At 40.1% G+C, this 20,302-nt stretch overlaps 1 protein-coding gene across 1 annotated transcript; it reads left to right on the plus strand.

Annotated features, from left to right (window-relative positions):
- Positions 1 to 5,510: 5,510 nt before the first annotated feature.
- POLR1D (RNA polymerase I and III subunit D) lies at positions 5,511 to 18,068 on the plus strand. The gene is made up of 3 exons (XM_075198937.1): positions 5,511 to 5,596; positions 10,187 to 10,261; positions 17,024 to 18,068. Exons 1-3 carry the CDS (start codon positions 5,574 to 5,576, stop codon positions 17,289 to 17,291), a joined length of 366 nt encoding a protein of 121 aa, XP_075055038.1. The 5' UTR covers positions 5,511 to 5,573; the 3' UTR covers positions 17,292 to 18,068.
- The last annotated feature ends 2,234 nt before the right edge of the window (positions 18,069 to 20,302 follow it).

Consider the following 20,302-nt stretch of genomic DNA (forward strand, 5'->3'; position numbering starts at 1 on the left):
CCCTCTTTTCTTTAAACCACTGTGCCATGCTGCTTTTGTCCCTCTTTTCTTTAACCCCCTGTGCCGTGCTGCCTATGTCACCCTTTCTTTAACCCCCTGTGCCATGCTGCCTTTGTCCCCCTTTCTTTAACCCCCGTGCCATGCTGCTTGTCCCTCCTTTCTTTAACCCCCTGTGCCATGCTGCCTTTGTCCCTCCTTTGTTTAACCCCTGTGCCATGCTGCCTTTGTCCCCCTTTCTTTAACCCCCTGTGCCATGATGCTTTTGTCCGTCCTTTCTTTAACCCCCTTGTGCCATGCTGCTTTTGTCCCTCCTTTCTTTAACCCCCTGTGCCTTGCTGCTTTTGTCCCTCCTTTCTTTAACCCCCTGTGCCATGCTGCCTCTGTCCCCCTTTCTTGAACCCCCTGTGTCTCTCTGCATTTCTCCTTCCTTTCTTTAACCCCCTGTGCCATAGCAACCATTAATTAGCCACCATCTACCTCACACACACTACATCTATGTCAAAAGCTCCGTGCCATCACACACACATTACTGTGCCCCTTTATCACCACGCTATGCCCCCTTATCACACTGCGCCCTCCATGCTGCCTTTGCCTCTTTCTTCATCCCCGTGCCATGCTGCCTTTTTCCCCTCCTTTCATCATCCCCCTGTGCCATGCTGTCTTTGTCCCTCTTTTCTTTAAACCACTGTGCCATGCTGCTTTTGTCCCTCTTTTCTTTAACCCCCTGTGCCATGCTGCTTGTCCCTCCTTTCTTTAACCCCCTGTGCCATGCTGCCTTTGTCCCTCCTTTGTTTAACCCCCTGTGCCATGCTGCCTTTGTCCCCCTTTCTTTAACCCCCTGTGCCATGATGCTTTTGTCCGTCCTTTCTTTAACCCCCTTGTGCCATGCTACTCTTGTCCCTCTTCTCTTTAACCCCTCTGTGCCATGCTGCTTTTGTCCCTCTTTTCTTTAACCCCTCTTTGTCAAGCTGCCCCCCCCCCGTTTTTTAACACCTCTGTGTCAAGCTGCCCCCCGCTTTCCTTCCTTCACTTACCTTTTCTTCTCTCTTCTTTCATAGTCCTCTCTGCTGCTCTGTGCTCCATTGCTCCAGACTGACTGAATGCTGGGCGTGACATGATGACGTCACACCCGGCATTCAGACAGTCTGGAGCAATGGAGCACAGAGCAGCAGAGAGGAGGGACGCCGGCGCCGCGATCACATATGTTTTTTTTTTTTTTTTAACTACCCTGCTCCCCCCACCAACGGCCGAGCCCCCCCGCCGCCAAAAAATAAATAAACATAAATAAGAGGAAAAAATGTAGTTTAAAAAATAAATAAAAATTGTCGACGCTAGGGCTCGGCCCGGGCCCCCTGACATGCTCGGGCCCGGGTAATTAGTACCAGCTCCCCCCCCTCTCGGCGGCCCTGACTGACAGCATCATATGTACATTCAGGAAGCAATGGATTGTGTATGCAATTCAGAATGAATGACATTGAATGGATCATGGCAGTGTGCATCAGATGCTCTAGCATAAGGAACAATAACCTGCTTGCGTTTTTATACGTAACTGTGTAATGGTTGTATAGAGAATGGGACACCACCTAAATAACATCCAAGCAAAAAAAGCCCTGTATTCTGAAAGACAGACTGATAATGAAAGGGATCCCTGATGAAGTCGGGACACCGATGAAACGCGTTGGTAAAACCATTTGACAGTAAACTGACCCCTACAGTCTCCCATCAATCAGTGCCCCGGAAGCCAGACACACACTGCTGCCGGCTCCCAAAAGAACACAGCGACGCGGCACAAGGGTAGTGTGAACTCGGCTAATCTGGGGGAGGACATTCAATTCTGGATGTAACCCGGACACTAACAGATTTTAACTTAAATGTAAGTGCTTATATGGCGAAATAAAGTGTTTGTATATATGTATATATATATATATATATATATATATATATATATATATATGTATACCACATGTGATTTTCCTTCCTTATTGCCATACTGCCGCTGAAACATAACTACAAGCAAACCGACAGTAACCTGAGGACACAGGAGGAGGAGGACCAAAACTATTGAGAATCTACATGAGAGTAATGAAGTGGAAGTTGGCTGCCCCACTTCTGTTTCATTCTCTGCTTTAACAAAGCAGAAAATAAGATCGGGAGCAGGCGGCTGGGGGACTGTAGGTGAAGGCTGGTGGGCCGCCTGTTGCCCACAGCTGCTGTATGGGGTTGGAGAGAATATAAAGTTGTAAGGATAGATTTATCAAACCTAATAGAAAAGATAAGTGGAGGTGTTGCCCTTCAGATTCTAGAGTGTATTAGAGAAATGATAGCAAGAATCTGATTGGTTGCTACGGGCAACATCTCCACTTATCCTTTTTAGAATGTTTGATAAATCTACCCCGTAGTCTTTGTAGATACATTTAGAATAAGGATTGAGTAGATGTTTGAAGATGTACAGTTTTTAAGTAATTGTTACCAAGCAGGAGACTTTGTAACTCTCGTTTCTTTATAATATGTAATTAAGTTATAAACATTGTTACATCCTACTTTTCTGTTTCTATATAATATGTGAACAATTTATTAAGGTATAAGTGCCAATTATGGCAATAAACATTACCATCTACTGACCGAATTATCATGCTGTACATTTTGATTTAAAAAAAAAACTGGTTAATAGTCTTACATGGTGCCCTTATGCGCTATTACACACAGTAACCAATCAGATTTCAGTTACTAGCAATTTGGTTTAGACAATTCTTGGAAAATGATACCTGATTGGCTCTTATATTTAATGGCACATCACTGCTCTTTGCATAGAAGTCAACCTGACTCATTCCATCTAGAGGGGTTATATCAGGGTTTCCCAAGCCCAGTCCTCAGGGCTCCCCAACAGTACAGGTTTTCTGGATCACATGTGACATAATTAGGACCACCTGTGGATCTGTTACAATGTGTCATTCAGTAATGAATACACCTGAGCTCCAGCAAGGAGATATGGAAAACCTGCACTGTTGGGGAGCCCTGAGGACTGGGTTTGGGAAACTCTGGGTTATATCATTCTTGTGAGGATTCACAACATTAACTCTAGATGACCTCTGTCAGAAAATAATTACTGTGAGGATTCATAACACTAGCTTCAAATGACAGAAGTCAGATTACTATTCACAATGACAGCTACGAATAACTTTTCAAAATTCATGTAATTGCCACTCTGCTAAGAATAGCAATCTGGACTACTGCACAGCCCTTCAATGTAAAGGTCAATCAGAACAATTTGTCTCACCTGTTTGTAGCCTTTTTAAAGTTCCTCAGTTTTGACAAATCTTTGCAGGAGTTTTGTTTTGGATCTTTGCTTGTGCCTTGAAGAAGACCTGAGGTGTTCTCCAATCCTTCAACCTCAGCAGCTTGTCTGCACTAGGTGTGTCTCTGATTGCTACCCCAGCCATGTGGTTCTTTCATGGGAGCTGCCAGCACTGTGACAATTCTGTACCAGAACTAGCACCATTAATTTTCCTGAATTAACTTTATACCATGTTATAATTGAGCCCAGATTAAAGAAAAAAAAAGATCCATGTTAAATATCCCATACGTGAAATGGGTTTGTTTGTCATCTCCTCTTTGCATCAGATAAAGAAATAAGTCTCAGAGACCTGTGTGTGCAATGTTCTAAAAATGCACTTTTTTTTTTTATTTTATAATTAAACTTTGTTTTTTCAAGACTTTATTTTTAGATATTTTATACAATAAAACATGCAGAGTAATTGCAAGGAAAACAATACAAAAACAAATGCACCAGCACTGGTATCATCTTCGGGAAATCCAAGCTGACCACACATTTTGATCTAATGTTATGTTGTTTGAGAAGATTTAGGTTTGATACCTCCCCAAAAATGACATGCAAATACAGAGCACCTTCTTTATAATGGTTTAGAATAGGTATTATAGCCAGGGAGAAGGAGACAGTTTAATGCACTTTTGTGCAGAGAATACACTTGATGCATACCAGGCAACCTGCCTCCTTTTCAGAGTTAGCTAATACTCTTTCTGATTTTCACACTGATTTTCCAATTGCAAAAACCTTGGTTGAATTGATGTTGAAATATTCCTCTATATCCAGCAAATTGTGCAATATCTGAAGTATAACCTGGCTCCAAAACATTATGGACATAGGTTCCTGCATTTAGGAAATCCAGCTAGTCAGCCAATGCACTTTCCACTGCTCCTGCAGGCTCCCGTCGGCAGTGTGTTATCAATGGATGACATGCTATCTGAAAACAGACCAGTTCAGCAGAAGTGAGGCGAGTGTGGCAGACATTGCTGGCATATCTTTGTTCCTGGAGATGGGTAGCATGCTGTCCGCTGATAAAATGCTACTAGCAGGAGCGATGGCTGAAGCGAGAGATGCCCAATAGCCTTTAGGCCCAGGCTGTATGTATAATATTCCATTCAAAATGGAATATTCAGTTTAGGACATACCTCCCAACACGTTAACTGTGTTCCTCAGGACAGTGTGTGTGTGTGTGAAAAAGGGGACATGGCCAGGGCATGTTGAGGCATGCATATCCACTGGGAGTATGTCTGCCCCCAACCCTCTGCCTATATAAACAGCCCTGCATTTCTGTACACAGCACTGCTGTGAGTGTACCACACTTCCCAACAGTCCCTACAGTTGCAATAAAAGTCCTTGCTTTTGGGACAACAGTATAGTCCCCTATAATTGTATAGTAATAAGTAATAGTGGCTAAGTGGTTAGCACTTCTGCCTCAAAGCGCTGGGGTCATGAGTTCAATTCCCAAACAAGGCCTTATCTGTGTGGAGTTTGTATGTTCTCCTCCTGTTTGCGTGGGTTTCCTCCGGGTGCTCCGGTTTCCTCCCACACGCCAAAAAACATACTGGTAGGTTAATTGGCTGCTATCAAAATTGACCCTAGCCTCCGTCTGTGTGTATGTTAGGGAATTTAGACTGTAAGCTCCAATGGGACAGGGACTGATGTGAATGAGTTCTCTGTACAGTGCTGTGGAATCAGTGGCGCTATATAAATAAATGGTGATGATGATGATGATATTGTCCAGCTTAAACAGGAACAGATGGGAGAAATGGATTGGGTGGAAATATCTTCAAATGCAATCCAAGTGATTGCAGTTGGAAAACAAGTGTAACAGGCAGTAAAATAATCTCACTGAACTGGAGTCAGGATGGTAAGGGATAGTGACGTTATAAAGGTGGACCGTGTATAATAAAATACATGCACTTGCTGTCATTAGGTAAACCCAAATGAAGCCTGTTGTGGGGTTGATAGGCTTGTGCCCGTTGCTCAGAAACTTATTTTAAATTGAAATGACTATTTTCTGAGCTGGACACACGATTGAGTATATTACTGTCCTCATCCCACTGTCTCACCCGTCACACTGACGTCCCACAGCTCTGAGTGCAAGGTAACCGCTCACTACAGCTACGTCACAATAGCGTCTCGCTGCGTCATGACGCCGGAACTCGCGTTTCTCTGGTTGGCATCACGTAGTTATCGCCTGGTTGGCACCGTCCGCTCTGTGTTTCCGGGTTTACTTCTCAGTGAGGACATGATGGAGGACGAGCTAGAGCGGTAGGAACACCACTTAGGGAATAATGTGTTAGTTGTACATTGTATTCGTTACCCCTTGAGATAAATGCTTCGTAAGCATTGCCCACAAAAGTCAGATTTGTTTATAGTTACATTGTCAGTAACTACGTTACTGTTTGTATACAGTTTAGTATCTGATAAACCAGGGACCTGAATAGTCCACCAGCTGTGTGTATTGCATCCAGTCATGGTACATATGTTGGTGGGTTTATATCATTTCTTTATCGTAAGAGTGCACAGTGAACCTCTATTGTTTACATATTTCCATGTATTAACATAACCCAACTTCGGACATTGTTTTCTATATAGTGTGAGTACAGGTATGGTTTTATTGGGGGGTTTTTGTTTTGAAATATAAAGTGAAGCCCAAATATACAAAAATGGCAAAATTTTTCCTCTCTTGCACTGTTTCTAGAATTCTCCTCCCCATTCATTTGTCATGCATGTTTTCACCTGTTTCTTCAGGGAAATGCATGGATTTACAGGCCAAGTTGGCTGCATCTGTTTCACAAAATTTAACATACTATAATGGAGCTGGGGAAATCTGGCATTTCTTACTTAGTGCATCATAATGCACCCACATGCAAACATGAAATTTGTTTTTGCAGGATGAGATTATTTTAATTAAAACAAGGGCACCTCACAACATGTTATAAAGAGACTTGACTTTTGAAGGTACCAAGGAGTCTCTTCTCCCCCACCCTCAGCAATCTGGAGTTGTTTCACTTTTTCAATTTGGTTTGTCAGCGCTCCAGGTTTGCCAGCTCTGGCTCCAGGCTACCTCCTGAGCCAAAACAAACTCTCAGATGCAGCAGTGGAATTTAACAGTGAACTTAAACAACCTAAAGTACAAATTGACATTTAAAAGCGCTATACCTTGAAAGCTATTAGACAATTTTAACCCTTCATAACAACTTTTTTTTAATTTCTAATTTTATATATGTATTCTATATATTCTTTTAGATCCGTTATTTAGCTAAGAACAAGATGTTAACCGATTTCATTTTCTGCCTAACATGGCTGAAAGTGGATTGCTTGTGTCTTAATGATATTGCAAATAACTACAATTAGGAAGGGCCCCTACACTCCATTATAATGTTTAGATAGGAAACCTAGGGGTAAATGTATTAATGTCCGGATTCTTCAACTCCGGCGTGTTCAGCGTCTTCGGCGATTAAATTTAAAGCGGCGCTGCCTTGTAAAGGGAAACTTCCCTTTACAAAGCAGCGCCGCTTTAAATTGTATCGCCGAAGACGCTGAACATGCCAGAGTTGAAGAATCCGGACATTAATACATTTACCCCCTAGTCTGCATAGCAATATTTTATAGCTCTTCCTGCAAATTGTGGAGTTACATGAATACAAATGTTTTGTTCATTAAACTATCTTTCTTGCTGTAATGCAAGTGTTTTGAACAAATGTAATATATTCGTTTAATGATGCATTGCAAGCTATATGGTCACTTATAAATGTACATGCAAATATGTTAAGAATAACAGAATTTCATGTGCATAATTTGTTGATCATTTATAGCCAATCACAATTAAAATAAACCTACTAAACAATATTCTTTTCAAAAGAACTGCAAACTTAAAATGCAAATTGATTCAATATGCAATGTCCATCAAGTAATATTGTAAATACACTAGTGTTATACAGTCAGCACAAAAACACAAGCTTTCAAAAACAAGCGTGAATGAGTATTAGTATATAGGGGCATATTCAATTGTGAGCGTTACTTGCACACTATTACCGTTATTACAGTAATAGTGTGCGTAATTACCGTTATTGCGGTACCTTTAACGCCGGCTTTTTAGTTGTGAGCTGAAATCCGTCTTAGTATTACCGTAATAACGGTAATACTTTCAACGCCGTGGGAAAATCGAACAATTGATTATGCCCCTTATAGTGCAAATATTAGTCCAAAAAATGAAGATCCTCGATTCCAGCTGCAATGTCCCGTAGTGCCAGATACCATTGCCACACAAACGGGTATGATGCAGAACCAAAGAAAAAGGGTAGCGCTTCTCTTTGATTTTGCATCTAATGATACTCCTAAATACATGTAAATTGTATAATGCAGTTACATAATTTAATATGTAAATGAGCTTGATTAGCAGTTTAGTATACCAGTGATGCTAATATATTTGAATACTCCTGTAAATAATATTTGTATAAACCAGTGATGGGCAACCCACAGCCTGCATGTGTGCAGCCCTCCAAAAGGGTCACACATTACCCTTAATTTCAAAACAACTTGGGTGCTCTTGCATCACTCATCCCAAAATGCACCCACCAGCTGTAAATTTTCCGCCACATGCCACACAGATGTGCCACTTGATTCACATCAGGGTCTGATTATCCAATAGTCTGACTAGGCTGCACCCTAGGGCGTGGGAGTTTTGGGGGCTGCAAACTTGTGACTGGGAGAAATATAAACTAAAATTTATTTTAGAATATGCGAAAATAGTTGTTCTCCAAAGTAAAAACATGAAAGCAAAATGTAATAAGGTTATAATCTCTGGATATTCCCATGATAAAGACTGACGACAATGAGTTATCCTACATCGGGCGCTTGAGGATAAGCGAGTAGGCGAGACAAGCATGGCGATAGGCGCAGGCGTAACAGCCCCCACCCCCTACACATCTTCACCCTCTGCACCCTCGTTCATGTCTCCGTTCTGCTATATAGTTTTTAATGCAAATGAAATGAGTGACAAAGATTGCTGGGACCATTCTAAAAATCCAAGGGTGGAATCGAACTCAAAGGGCTATATTTACATCTCCACTTTTTCAATCCCGCAGTTTAGTAAATATACCCCATAGTAGAGAACAATATGTTTTCAAATATCTCAAGTTCTGTCATGGTATGAAAACTTATACATAACATATATATGTTATTAGAAGCTCATCCATGTAAGGCAATTTGTGTGTTAGGCTTGGTATTCCTTTTAAATAGCTTTCAAAGCTTTTCATAGCATTAAGCAGGAATGATGTCTATATAGTAAAAGTTGCTTATCCTAAATAACAGAACTTTGGACCTTACAAATATATTTGTCTACATGCAGATTGCATCATAATAAAGTGTTCCTCATAGAGATCTGTATTTTTAGGTACATTTAAGCTGCATTCACGGTTAATGTACAGAGAACAAGGTAGTGTATGACCAATGCCCCATAAGTACATACCCTTAGCATCCTTGCTCTCAGAACAATAGCTTGCTATTGGCTACATATCAAATAAAAGTCCAGTGATGGTTAATTACTAACCTTCTTTTCACATGCAAATTTCTATTAAACCTCCGTAACATTGCCCGCATCCGTCCCTTCCTCTCTCAAGAGACCACCAAAACTATCATCCATGCTCTCATCATCTCCCGCCTCGACTACTGCAACCTCCTCCTAACTGGCCTCCCCTGCTCCCACCTCGCCCCCCTCCGCTCTATACTCAATGCGGCTGCGAGACTTATCTTCCTTTCACGCCGCTCCTCCTCTGCCTCCCCTCTGTCTTGCCTTACACTGGCTCCCCTTCCCCTATAGAATCCTTTTCAAACTCCTTACCACCACTTACAAGGCTCTCTCCCAGTCTACTGCCCCTTATATCTCTAACCTCCTCTCCATTCACACTCCTGCCAAGACTTCTCCCGCGCTGCCCCCCTTCACTGAAACGACCTCCCTCGCTCCATCCGTCTCTCACCCAACCTGTGCTCCTTCAAACGGGCACTTAAAACTCACCTGTTTCTTAAGGCCTACCAACTATCCACTTAACCTCTCATCTCTTCGGTTCTCCCCTTTGCCTCACTGGCTCCCTTCTGTGCCTGATTCTGTCCACCCTCCCTTAGGATGTAAGCTCGTATGAGCAGGGCCCTCTTTCCTCCTGTCTCCATACCTGTTCTTCCACTCCGTCTCTACTGTATTTGCCTGCCCGGAGTTTACGAAGTATTGGTATTTTATGTTTAATGTTCTGTACTGTTTTGCCCTGTATGGTCTACTGTTTGTACTGTGTACGGCGCTGCGGAAACCATGTGGCGCCTTACAAATAAACGATAATAATAATAATAACCATATCAAGCAGTTAAACATTTGCTTTCATTGTCTAACTTGCTCTAGACAGATAAAAACAAAGTGCTTATTGGTTGCTATGGATATGTAGCTTTGCATCCTAAATACAATGTTAGTATATGACTTCTCATATTCTCATATGTGCAAATGTTATTAAATTAGGCAAATTTATATTTTAGGCATACTGGTCTTCCAACCTTGAAGAGTGTAGGATAAGCAATCATTCTATCTTGCGTTGCTTATCTTGCATTCCATTTGATTGCACTGTAACAAGCTAAAACTGCCAAAGAACAGCTGGGGAACACAATCTTCTTTTCAGTGCTGGGATTTGATTGAATACCAGTATGAAGTGATAACACTGGCAGAATGATTGCAGCAGTTTCCTCTCCTCACCCTGCCATCAAACTTTAGAGTAAAACTTTCACAGCTTGTGTCTGTCAGGAGCCTCAATTCTTTTGCCTTTTCTATCTATCTCTAATAGAAATGTGATTTATTTATTTTTCTTTATGCAGAAAAGCAGTAGAAGAACTTCTCAAAGAAGCAAAACGAGGAAAAGATCGAGCTGAGACTATGGGACCAATGGGCTGGTATATTTTGTTTTTTTTTTGTTGTTGGCTTGTTTGTTTTTTATTGTTCCTTTATCGAAAAGGTTGTTTGTTTGTTTTTTCCTTTGTATTCTTATTTTTACATCTCATAGGAAATTCTCAGTTTTTTTTACTTTTTTAATGTATTCTTTTTCCCACTTATTAAAAAAGCAAAAACAAAGTATACAATGGAAAAGCAGAAAGGAGGTGAAATTACAGAGACAAAACGAATCCCAGTCTTTGCATGGCAGATAGTATAAAAACATTTCATTCTGTATTTGGGAGCTTTATGGCGTATATATTACCAAAAGTATTGTGGGTTAATAATCGGGACAGCTGGGGACAAGGGTAGATATAAGGGGAACTTTAGTAAGGACAGTGTAATTGTCTCAGCCATTATTACCCACTGAGATGGGGGCGGTGAGATTCTTGAGCAGACAAAGAGCCCACTACAGGTAAAAAATATTGGTCTTTTTTTTGAATATTTGTTCCTAATACATCAGTTTCCACCTCGGCTATACAACACCTTGTCAGAGTAGTCTCCACTTGCCTCCAGAATACACACTTTGCTTATGGGAAAGTGTGTACAATAAAGTTGAAATTGGCTTAGGGTCAAATGTTATTGTTAAAGAAAGTACATTTAAAGCTATCCCTAGCACTTTGATCAGAAAGTCTTGTTGAAATGGCAGGTCCATCATATGTATAGAAACAGGGCTGACCCTACCACTAGGTGAACCTCGGTAGTCTGCTAAGGAGTTTGGGGAGCGCCTAAAACACTGAATGAGTGACATAATGTCATGGAGGGCAGAGGCTGGCAGCTTCTTACCTGTGAAACCGCAGACTACTGCTCCTCCTTGTTGGTAATGGGCTGGGAGTGTTATGATATCACAGTCTGTTGCCACACTCCCAAGAGGAGACATGCCAAGTACTCCACACAAGGTAAGAAGTGGGGCTGGGCAGCTCCTTTGGAGGTGGGGTGGGGAAAATCAGCTCCTCCTGCAGATGTCTGGAAAAGATGAAGATAATTTTTTTGCTGTTGGAGTCCTGTTCTACTTGGACAGTAACTTATTTGTTTCCCGACTCTTACTACTCATAGAAATTATGTGGTTTAGAGACAATATTCTATTCTTCTGCTTTTCAGTGAAGATACACTCAAGTTCCCTTTATTTGGATAAATGTGCTGTGTTCTGTAATCTGGGCAGACTTAGAGCAGCTGATGAACTCTGAGGGGGGGAATGGGGGGTTAAAGGTGTCCACCTGGAGATGCACAAAGGAAAGTAGATTATTGTTTTTTCAAATATTTTTCCGAAAGAGTCTGTTTTTGGCACCAAGGAGTACATCCTTAGAAATTGCCCAAGGGTAAACAGGTGAGGAGTTAAAAGAGATGACAGGGGGCTAATATAAAACCTCTCTCCCAGCATTTGAGTAGAAAGACTAGGAAGAAAGGAGCTGGTTGGCATTTATCTGGTCCAGGATGGATTCAGGGTCATGACAACTTCACAGGAGTAGATATCTGAAGAGTCCCTCAATATATGTGGTCCCTGATGTATCCATACTAGCATCTGCTGCTGAGTTCTAATATAACTGCAAATCTAGTACCCGAGTCCACCAGGCAAGTCAGCTATGATTACATTTGCAATAATCCGGGCTATTTTTCCTTTTCTGAAATCATTTTTAAAAGGAAATAGGGGCTGGGAACTTTTGAAACAGGTATAAAATTCTTGGCATGGTCCATTTTGTGTTATTTTTTTTGTTTGCTTGTTTTTGTCCTGTAATTTTACAGACCCGACCTCAATAGTTGCTGTGCTGGGGCTTTCATTGTCTAATTACATTGGAGAAGTGAAGCATTGGCGCGATGTGCTGGGAAGCTGGCTGCCAGTGCATGTTTCTTGCACATTGGTGGCCCTTTATGGAGACCAAGTTTCCTCAATGGTATTCTCAGAGCAAGGGGTTCCCTGAGAAGATAATTCCTCCATCTAGGTAAGGGGATCACAAACCTAAATTTTATAACGTGTCCTTTAAAGTGGTACTGGTACTTGTACAAGGTGAATATATCTATTATAAATCTATGGAGACTTGAAATATTCATGAGGTACTGATAGGCTACATTGTAATAAACTTTATTCCAATCCACAATATAACTGCCTCTGCTCTGTGGATGACAGGTCTACTTTAAAGTAATACTAAATCTATATACTTACTGATTTTAAGTCATTAGGGGTGGGGGGGGTACACTGAGCCTACAACAACAAATAAGAATAGTATGTTCCAGTGAAGAAACTAGCATGATTATAGATGTTTGATACCAAGGGGGCTCAGAGATCTTGTGCTATACAGCCACCCTTACTGGACGCAACCCAACCAATCAAATTCCTGCTTTCTTAGTCTGGAACTATCTAATCATGGTCTAATCCCATGTTGGTGATCCTGTGTGGTAAACCACAGGATGTCTAATTTGGCAAAATGCATTGCTAACAAAATTGGACACATTAGTCAGTTTAGTGGTCAGGTCACATGGGGCCTCTTGGTCCTATGTACTAATAGCAGCACAGGAAGGTCACAAGTATATGCTGGTTTAGTTTTCCAGCAATGCCTGATTTGAAATCTGGTTTGTGATCTGAGTTACTAGGCATTTTCGATAAAATTGCTATGTGTAGGGCTAGCTTAACTTGCCCTAGTATGATCAGCTTGCGCATTGTAGCCCTCTGAACTGTGTAATTGAATGTGGCTCGATTGTTTGAAATGTTGTTCTATTAAACATATTGAACATGCTCCCAGCTGCCGTGACTTTGGGGTGTTTGCTATATGAGGTCACATGATTCCAGCCCGCAGTCTCTCTTTACCTATCACTCAGGTTATAAACCTACTGAATCGCCCCAAACAGCGCTCGCACCCCACACACTTCAGGTTTTCCACCACCTATTGAATATGGGCAATAGGACCCCAATATACTGTCCTGCACTGCCACACAAGGCTTCTAGCTATTCACAGACTAGCAAGACCCACACCAGCAAGCAAAGGGTTAACTCTTCACATCTCCAGACTGTACAAATGTAAATGCAAGCACACACAGCTTATTCATCAAATGTATCAACAAATCACACACTGGCATTCAAAGGGTTAACTTGGTCGAGCTATATTCTTAACAGGCTAATGGATCTAATTATAGATTTAATATGCAAAAGTACAGGCCATACAGATAAAAAAAATGATGAATAAACAATTAATAGATTGACATAACAAGCAAAACAGTTTAAAATAAAGGGGGTTACATTCAGAGTAGCACTTACGGGAATTGCGTTTTTTGGCCAAGGGAAATTGGCTTGGAAGATGGACAGCTTATTAATATGAATTGATTTACCAAAAAAGTCTGACAATTTGCTGTTACTGGTTTCAGCTTTTTAAAGACTCTTCCACACCTCTTCCTACCCCTGGGGGGTTGTGGCCAGTGAGGCTTTTTCAATCACCATTTGCATGTTGTCTGATTTACTACTCAATTCTACTATGTGACCTAACTTTTCTGTGGAGCGTCACACAGACCCAATTTTATTATTAATAAATCCTTTATGACTTTGTCCATCTTTTGATACCAAACCTGATGAAATTTTGACAATGTGACATACCTTTTCCAAAGATGTGATTTTAGCTGTTCCCGGATATCACCCGTACCTGTCATTCACAACCCTGGTGTGATATCTGCTCCTCAGTATGGAGTGGCACCTGGATTTTGCAAAATATAAACTATGAAGACATTTTCCTTTGAAGCTCATATTTCTATATACCTGTATAGGCCTTCAAAATGCTGCCTTGTGTTGCAAGGATGTCCACCTGTCACCGGGCCCACAACGTCTATTTAGGTGTCCAAAAACTAACTTGTCAGGATATATCTCACAACAAGAGTTGTTTCAAGCTGCCATAGTTGACACTCTTATCTTCTCACACTGTAATGTGCACATAGGCATACAACAGGCTTTCTGTCTTTTACACTTACATTTTACACTTTAGTAGCTGAACTTATTAATGGATTCATTTGATATAATATATTTACACTGCAGTTATGATTTATCCATTATTCCCCACAATTATGTGATGGGTTAACCCTTATAAATTACTGTAAGTTCTCTTTGTTCACGACAATATACAATTAACTTGGAGGAATAGAGCATTTAAAGGGATCCTACTAAAGCATACAAGTTGTCCCTTTGTAAATCTGTCACTAGTGTTGGCCAGTTTCTGCCGATAGCAGTTATGCCGGCGTAACGTAGTGAGCTATAAAGACAAATAATAAAAGGAATATTATTAGTATTCTTCTTCCATGCCAGTCATGTCCTTGTTCCACGCACACTGGAGTTTTTGAACATTAGAGGCAATAGAGAAAATATTGTTCTTATTGCAATTAAAGATTTATAGGTTTATCCCAATTGTAAAGCCCTATGGAATATGCTGGCACTTTATAAATAAATGTTGATAATAACGATAATGTAGCATACACATTGAAGGGATGTTACTATGTTTTATATGATACACTTGCAGAGTAAAAATAAAGTGAATTGCCTGGTGCTGTCCTTTTATTCCATGAAAGTGTGACCTCTCGGGGTATTCCTCTTGTGAAGTCTGATTTATAAGGGCTGTCTAGTTACATTTTAGATAACTCTCTGCTCAAGTTGTTCCCTTTTGTGTGTCAATGCATTGATTCACTAAGGGTGCTAAGAAGTTAGCCTGTGCTTACTGCTGATTCACACTTTCTTAGCATGCCAGTAAGTTCCTGTGCTGAAGAATTGGCGGACAGGGAGTAAAGTATGCTGCGTCAGGAGGTTTGTGTAGCCAAGGTGGCATTTGATTGGATTGGACAGCCAACTAGTTAGATGTTAACTTCACCGCCTCCCCCAGGCATAACATAAACGGCTTCAGTTCTGTTTTGCCTACATGCAGTAGGAAACAAAGGAAGGCCATGTACTTAAAATATAGTTTCTTCCAAAGTGAACAACCCATTTTTTATATGTAGGGATTTAAGTTATCGTATCAGGGAATTTTCAGAACATTGTTCATATTGAAAGTGAAAATAAATGATAAATAGTGTATATTATAAAGTTATTTATTGGCTCATAGGTTGTTGTTTTTTTTTTTATTGTTTTGCTAACCAAAATCTGTTTTTATTTGTAACATTGCATTTTCCTTCCAGCTGTTTCTGCTGGAAATCTGCTCCAAACGTTCACTACATTTTTAGGGAGAAAATATCATAGCAATGCTCTTAAGCCATCCACAGTAAACTGCCTGTAATTGCCTTACCTGTTATTTGCTTATCGGTAACTAGTAGAATGGTGGGGTCTGGCCATAGAGCACCTACTTTTCTGACATACATTTCCATACCCCCTCATCTGCATATTGATTTACATCACATCTTGGTAAGTCTATCATAAAATGTGGACTAGTAAACTATAAACAGTAAAATATAAGGGCATACATTATTCAGGATAGTGAACCTTCATTTTATATGTTTTTGCTTTTAATGTTGTGTGCTGACACATTAACAGTACTACAGCTACTTGCGCCCACCACTGTTTTTAATTATCATGAAAAATATTACTTAATTTCATATACTACTATGAAAATGGCTTTCAAAGGTTCGAGCTGAAGCATTAATGGATGCAGTTAATGTGACTAATATAGCTAAATGCAATTACTACAAAAATGAGCTCACCGGTGAATGCGATAGTTATATATACGAAGCTACATTGCTGAAGTGAGCACTAAATGTAAAATACAGACAATAAAGTTCTGATGTTGAGGGGAGGGATTGGTAGCACACACAGTAGACTTTCATGTAGGACACTGGACCAAGGGGTATATTTGCTAAACTGCGGGTTTGAGAAAGTGGAGATGTTGCCTAAAGCAACCAATCAGATTCCAGCTGTCATTTTGTGGAATGTACTAAATAAATAACTACAATCTGATTGGTTGCTATAGGAAACCTTTCCAGTTTTTTTGAAACCTGCAGTTTAGTAAATATACCCCTAAATCTCTTTCAGACACAGTCAGCCCAGAATGGTTGATACAGTAGTTTGCAGAATTTTGAAATAGATTAGTGCAAAGACATGGAGACCTTTTATTTATATATTTGTGAATGTTATTAGTAGTCTCTTTGTTGCACAAGGCAACTTGTGTTTTAGATGTAGCGGCCTGTTAATATACTGCATAATTAAATTAGGATACTGCCATCGCAAAAAGGGCATAAAGCAGTGCTGAGAAGTGATAATTGTGGAGTATATAAAATAAATAGAAGTATAAAATATTGCCACCGCAGACACTGAATTGTAGATTCTCATTTGCAGAATAATCCCTGAGCAATGCATTTCCTGGTTTTTCACTTTGTTCTCATTTTCTTTCCATGTAAGTTATTTTCAAGTTGCTACACACTCGTATATGCCCCATTTGGGCTCGTTCACACTCGAATTTTGCCTACAGTTTAGCTGACCGCGTGGGTGTCATAAGTCACAATGCACTTTACAAGTGGGAGATACGTGGTTAGCACATAGTGTGAACGAGCCCTCGCTGTTCACTCCTTTTTTTTTTTTTTTTTTTTTACTTTGTAAAAAGTTTTTCTTGAGCTCTGATTTAAACCTAGTGCGGGATGTAGTGCTCAGCATTATTCTTAGATTGGACACTAGGTGGCACACAAGGCAAACTCAACATTGCATAATTTGTAACATCTAGCATCTCTGCAGCCAATCTCTTTACATTCTGTTTCATGAATTTTCCTTGCAGGATGAAGTGTCCTCTCGCTAGCACTAACAAGCGATTTCTGCTCAATACCATTAAAAACACCCTGCCTTCGGACAGGGACAAACACAGTGGGAAAATGCACGACGAAGAGGATGCCAAGGACCACAGCAGGGAAAGGACATATTCAAGGAAACACAGTGCACATCCCTATAAGAGGAGTGATGAGTCGAGAAGGGATGAAAGGAGATCCCCTTCTTCAGGCAAGAGCACAAGACAGACACAGTCCAACAGCAATCGCAAGAAAAGATAGCCAGAGAGACTTCAAGCAATAAGGCTCATACTGTTAACTATTTATTTGCAATACACGATATTAATGATCAGACACCTCTGACTGTTAAGCGTGGCGATGACTGCTACATGTTTTTAAACCATTTCACTGCTATCATTGTTTGTACACAGTGATGGGTTATAAAAAGCTTTGAGGCCTTACCCTTGGGCCATTGGCTATAATGGGTCCTAGACCTTAAACAGCTTAGGGTGGAATGCTATGTGTAGCCCAATAAACATGGGGAGATGTTCCTGCTATTTATTGCAAAATACTTGGTGTATAAGACTTGCTGAATATACAGTCTAATTCCCTTAATATAAAGGGCTTGTTTTTTTCATGGAAAAATCATAATGATGACACATAAAAAAAAATAAAAAAAAGTGTGAAGTGGGGTCCAAGATTTAAGCTACTGGTTCTATCGTATTCTATTTTCCATGTGATGCCAGTGAAATGGTTTAAATTTTCTCTTTGAGAACAAATCTAACTACTTATGTTTTTTTAGTGTAGTTTTACTTGATTGCTTTTAATTTAAATCTTTCCTCATCATGGTTTTTTTTTTCTCTTAAGTACTTTCGTACAATCATACAGTAATTAAAACTTTTGTGAAAAGTTAGATGTATTCTTTTTTTTTTTTTTTTTTTTTTTTTTGCACTTTATTAACAGCATCAAATAAATACAAACAAGTAACAGATAAACATGTGCAACTTGTTATAATGCAATGATTACAAATAAATGCAGATGTCCAATTAGCATAAGAAACATTTTGATGCTTGGTTTTTATTTTAATTATTGGAAAAGTTATGAGAATGTGGGATTCTTCAATCATCTTACAGTGAGGGCTAAAACTATAAGAGTTTAGGGGGTGCTTATTTAATTAAGTCCAGATAGACCAGGTTTTATAGAGAGAAACTGATGAGCTCCTCAAGATAACGGTCATGAGCTCCATCTCCTAGATATACCAAATTTTCTTTTACTGAGGGCATGTATGGTGTGAGGGTGCTGGCTTTCCAAGAGCTAGCTATCAGCAGGTTGGCACCCTTAAGATATGTCTGATAAATTTGTTTAGATGTTTGGGAAGGTCAGGGAAAGGCAAATGAAGTGATATGTATTGGTTGGAATGGTTTGGAGCTGTAATGCTTACAATAAGATTTTATTCGGACAAGTCCACCATATATGAAGTGCCTGGCTCTATACAACCATTTCAATGGAGGGCGGAGAACCACTTGGAGTAGATCTTATGCAACCTAGTTGGAGCCAGGTACAAGCTGTAAAAGTTCTTTTACACGAATACTGAGGACTTGGCCACACACCCATCTATATCAGATCAACGTCTGCATCCGATGACTCATTTAGATCTCTATCCCAGTTAGAGATTGTGGCTGAACCAAAAGATGCCCTGTCCCGAAATGAGTTTAAAAGGTCTGCATGTTTCGGGGAGAGTATAGGGAAGGAAAACCATCTGTGCCCGGAGCAGAGGCTGACTTAAGTGAGCAAATTGTCAACCGATTCTTCTCTTATTGCGACGTGAAGAGACTTTGATGGACAATTTAGGGAGATTGCAGCTGACAATATTCTGTAATTCCAGGAGAGAAACTGCTGGTTTTGATAATTTACATACCTTACTATAGAAAGACCAAAATTATTCTATGATTTTCTTGGAATTATAAATTAAATAACGCTGCAAATTCCTAATAGACGCAATAGCATTGCATGTTCCATGTTCCAGGAGTCTGTTGGCAAGTAGGGAGTCTGTCGCTTTTTTCATAAAACTTTTAGTTTAGCCTCTTAAGTGTTTTGGCATCATCTTTGAAAATTTGTTACGGTGCTGGCGCATCCCAGGAAAGAACCACTTGACTGGGGTACCTTTCAGAAACACACCACATAGTCCTGAGAGGACTAAGCAGGATGTCTCTGATAGCTACCCCATCCAGGTGGTTCTTACCTAGGAGCTGCCGTAGAGCACTGGTAGTGAGGTACAAGATGTCGCCAAAGAATTGTAGAAGGTAGAACGGTGATGGATGAAGCCAAAGTCAAGGGATTGAAAAAGCTTGAATCGTGATATACAGTCATACAAAACAAGTCTTCAAACCACAAGCAGAGCAATCCAAAACAAAATTTTGCGCCTGCAAAGATTTGGTAGAACTAAGGTACTTTACAAATGTTACGAACAGGGGAGATAAATTGTTCTGATTGACTTGACCTTTTTACTGAAAGGCTTATTGCAAAATAGGGAAAGCTGTGCAGTAGTACAGGTGAGGTGACTAGCTAGACTGCTGTTCTTAGCAGAGTGCTGATTTATAGCAATTAAAAGAAAAGGTTTGTAGTTGTCCTTGTGAACTGTTTTCTTACAGCTGTCATCTGGAACTAGTGACGTGAATCCTCTCCGTAATTGTTTTTCTGACAGATGTCATCTGGAGCTAGTGTAAATCCTCACAAATCTATTGCATTGAGTTAGAGATGTTTAAGAGTATGAGAGTCTCCTCTGAGACAGTATCTTGATATTGAGACCGAACTGACTAAATCTGACATTCCAATTTTTGCATGAGGTCACATTCATTTTTTTTCTTAGCTATTGCCAAGCTTATTAATTTACCTCTTACCAGTAGCTTTGTGGGTATCCCATAGTATGGGGGTAGAAATATCTTCAGTAGAGTTTATTGTGAAATAACCTTTTAATGCATCCATCACCGAAGAACAAACAGCTGGTCTCTGCAACAGTGTCACGTGTAGACTCTAGAAGTGTCTACAAGGGAGGTGCGAGATTTCAGTGGAATTCAGGTTAGCTACATGGTCCATTCAGGTAAATGGTACAATATCAACTCTTCTCACTCTAGGTGAAAATTTTGAATCGGCAAAGAGAAAATCTATCTGAAAATAAACTCTTTGTGGGGTCAAATAAAAACAATATCCTCATACTCGCAGAAATCATAATTTTGTTAATATTCAACAGTTTTCCACCTTTCGCCAACACTTTCTCTCTCCAATTTCTACAT

The sequence above is a fragment of the Mixophyes fleayi genome, chromosome 2, assembly GCF_038048845.1.
Source record: "Mixophyes fleayi isolate aMixFle1 chromosome 2, aMixFle1.hap1, whole genome shotgun sequence".
In the NCBI taxonomy this organism is placed as follows: domain Eukaryota; kingdom Metazoa; phylum Chordata; class Amphibia; order Anura; family Limnodynastidae; genus Mixophyes; species Mixophyes fleayi.

Coding starts and splice junctions, on each gene's coding strand:
- POLR1D (XM_075198937.1), top strand. CDS start 5,574: ATGATGGAGGACGAGCTAGAGCG. Junction 5,597..10,186: donor ATGGAGGACGAGCTAGAGCG/GTAGGAACACCA, acceptor TTCTTTATGCAG/AAAAGCAGTAGAAGAACTTC. Junction 10,262..17,023: donor ACTATGGGACCAATGGGCTG/GTATATTTTGTT, acceptor TTTTCCTTGCAG/GATGAAGTGTCCTCTCGCTA.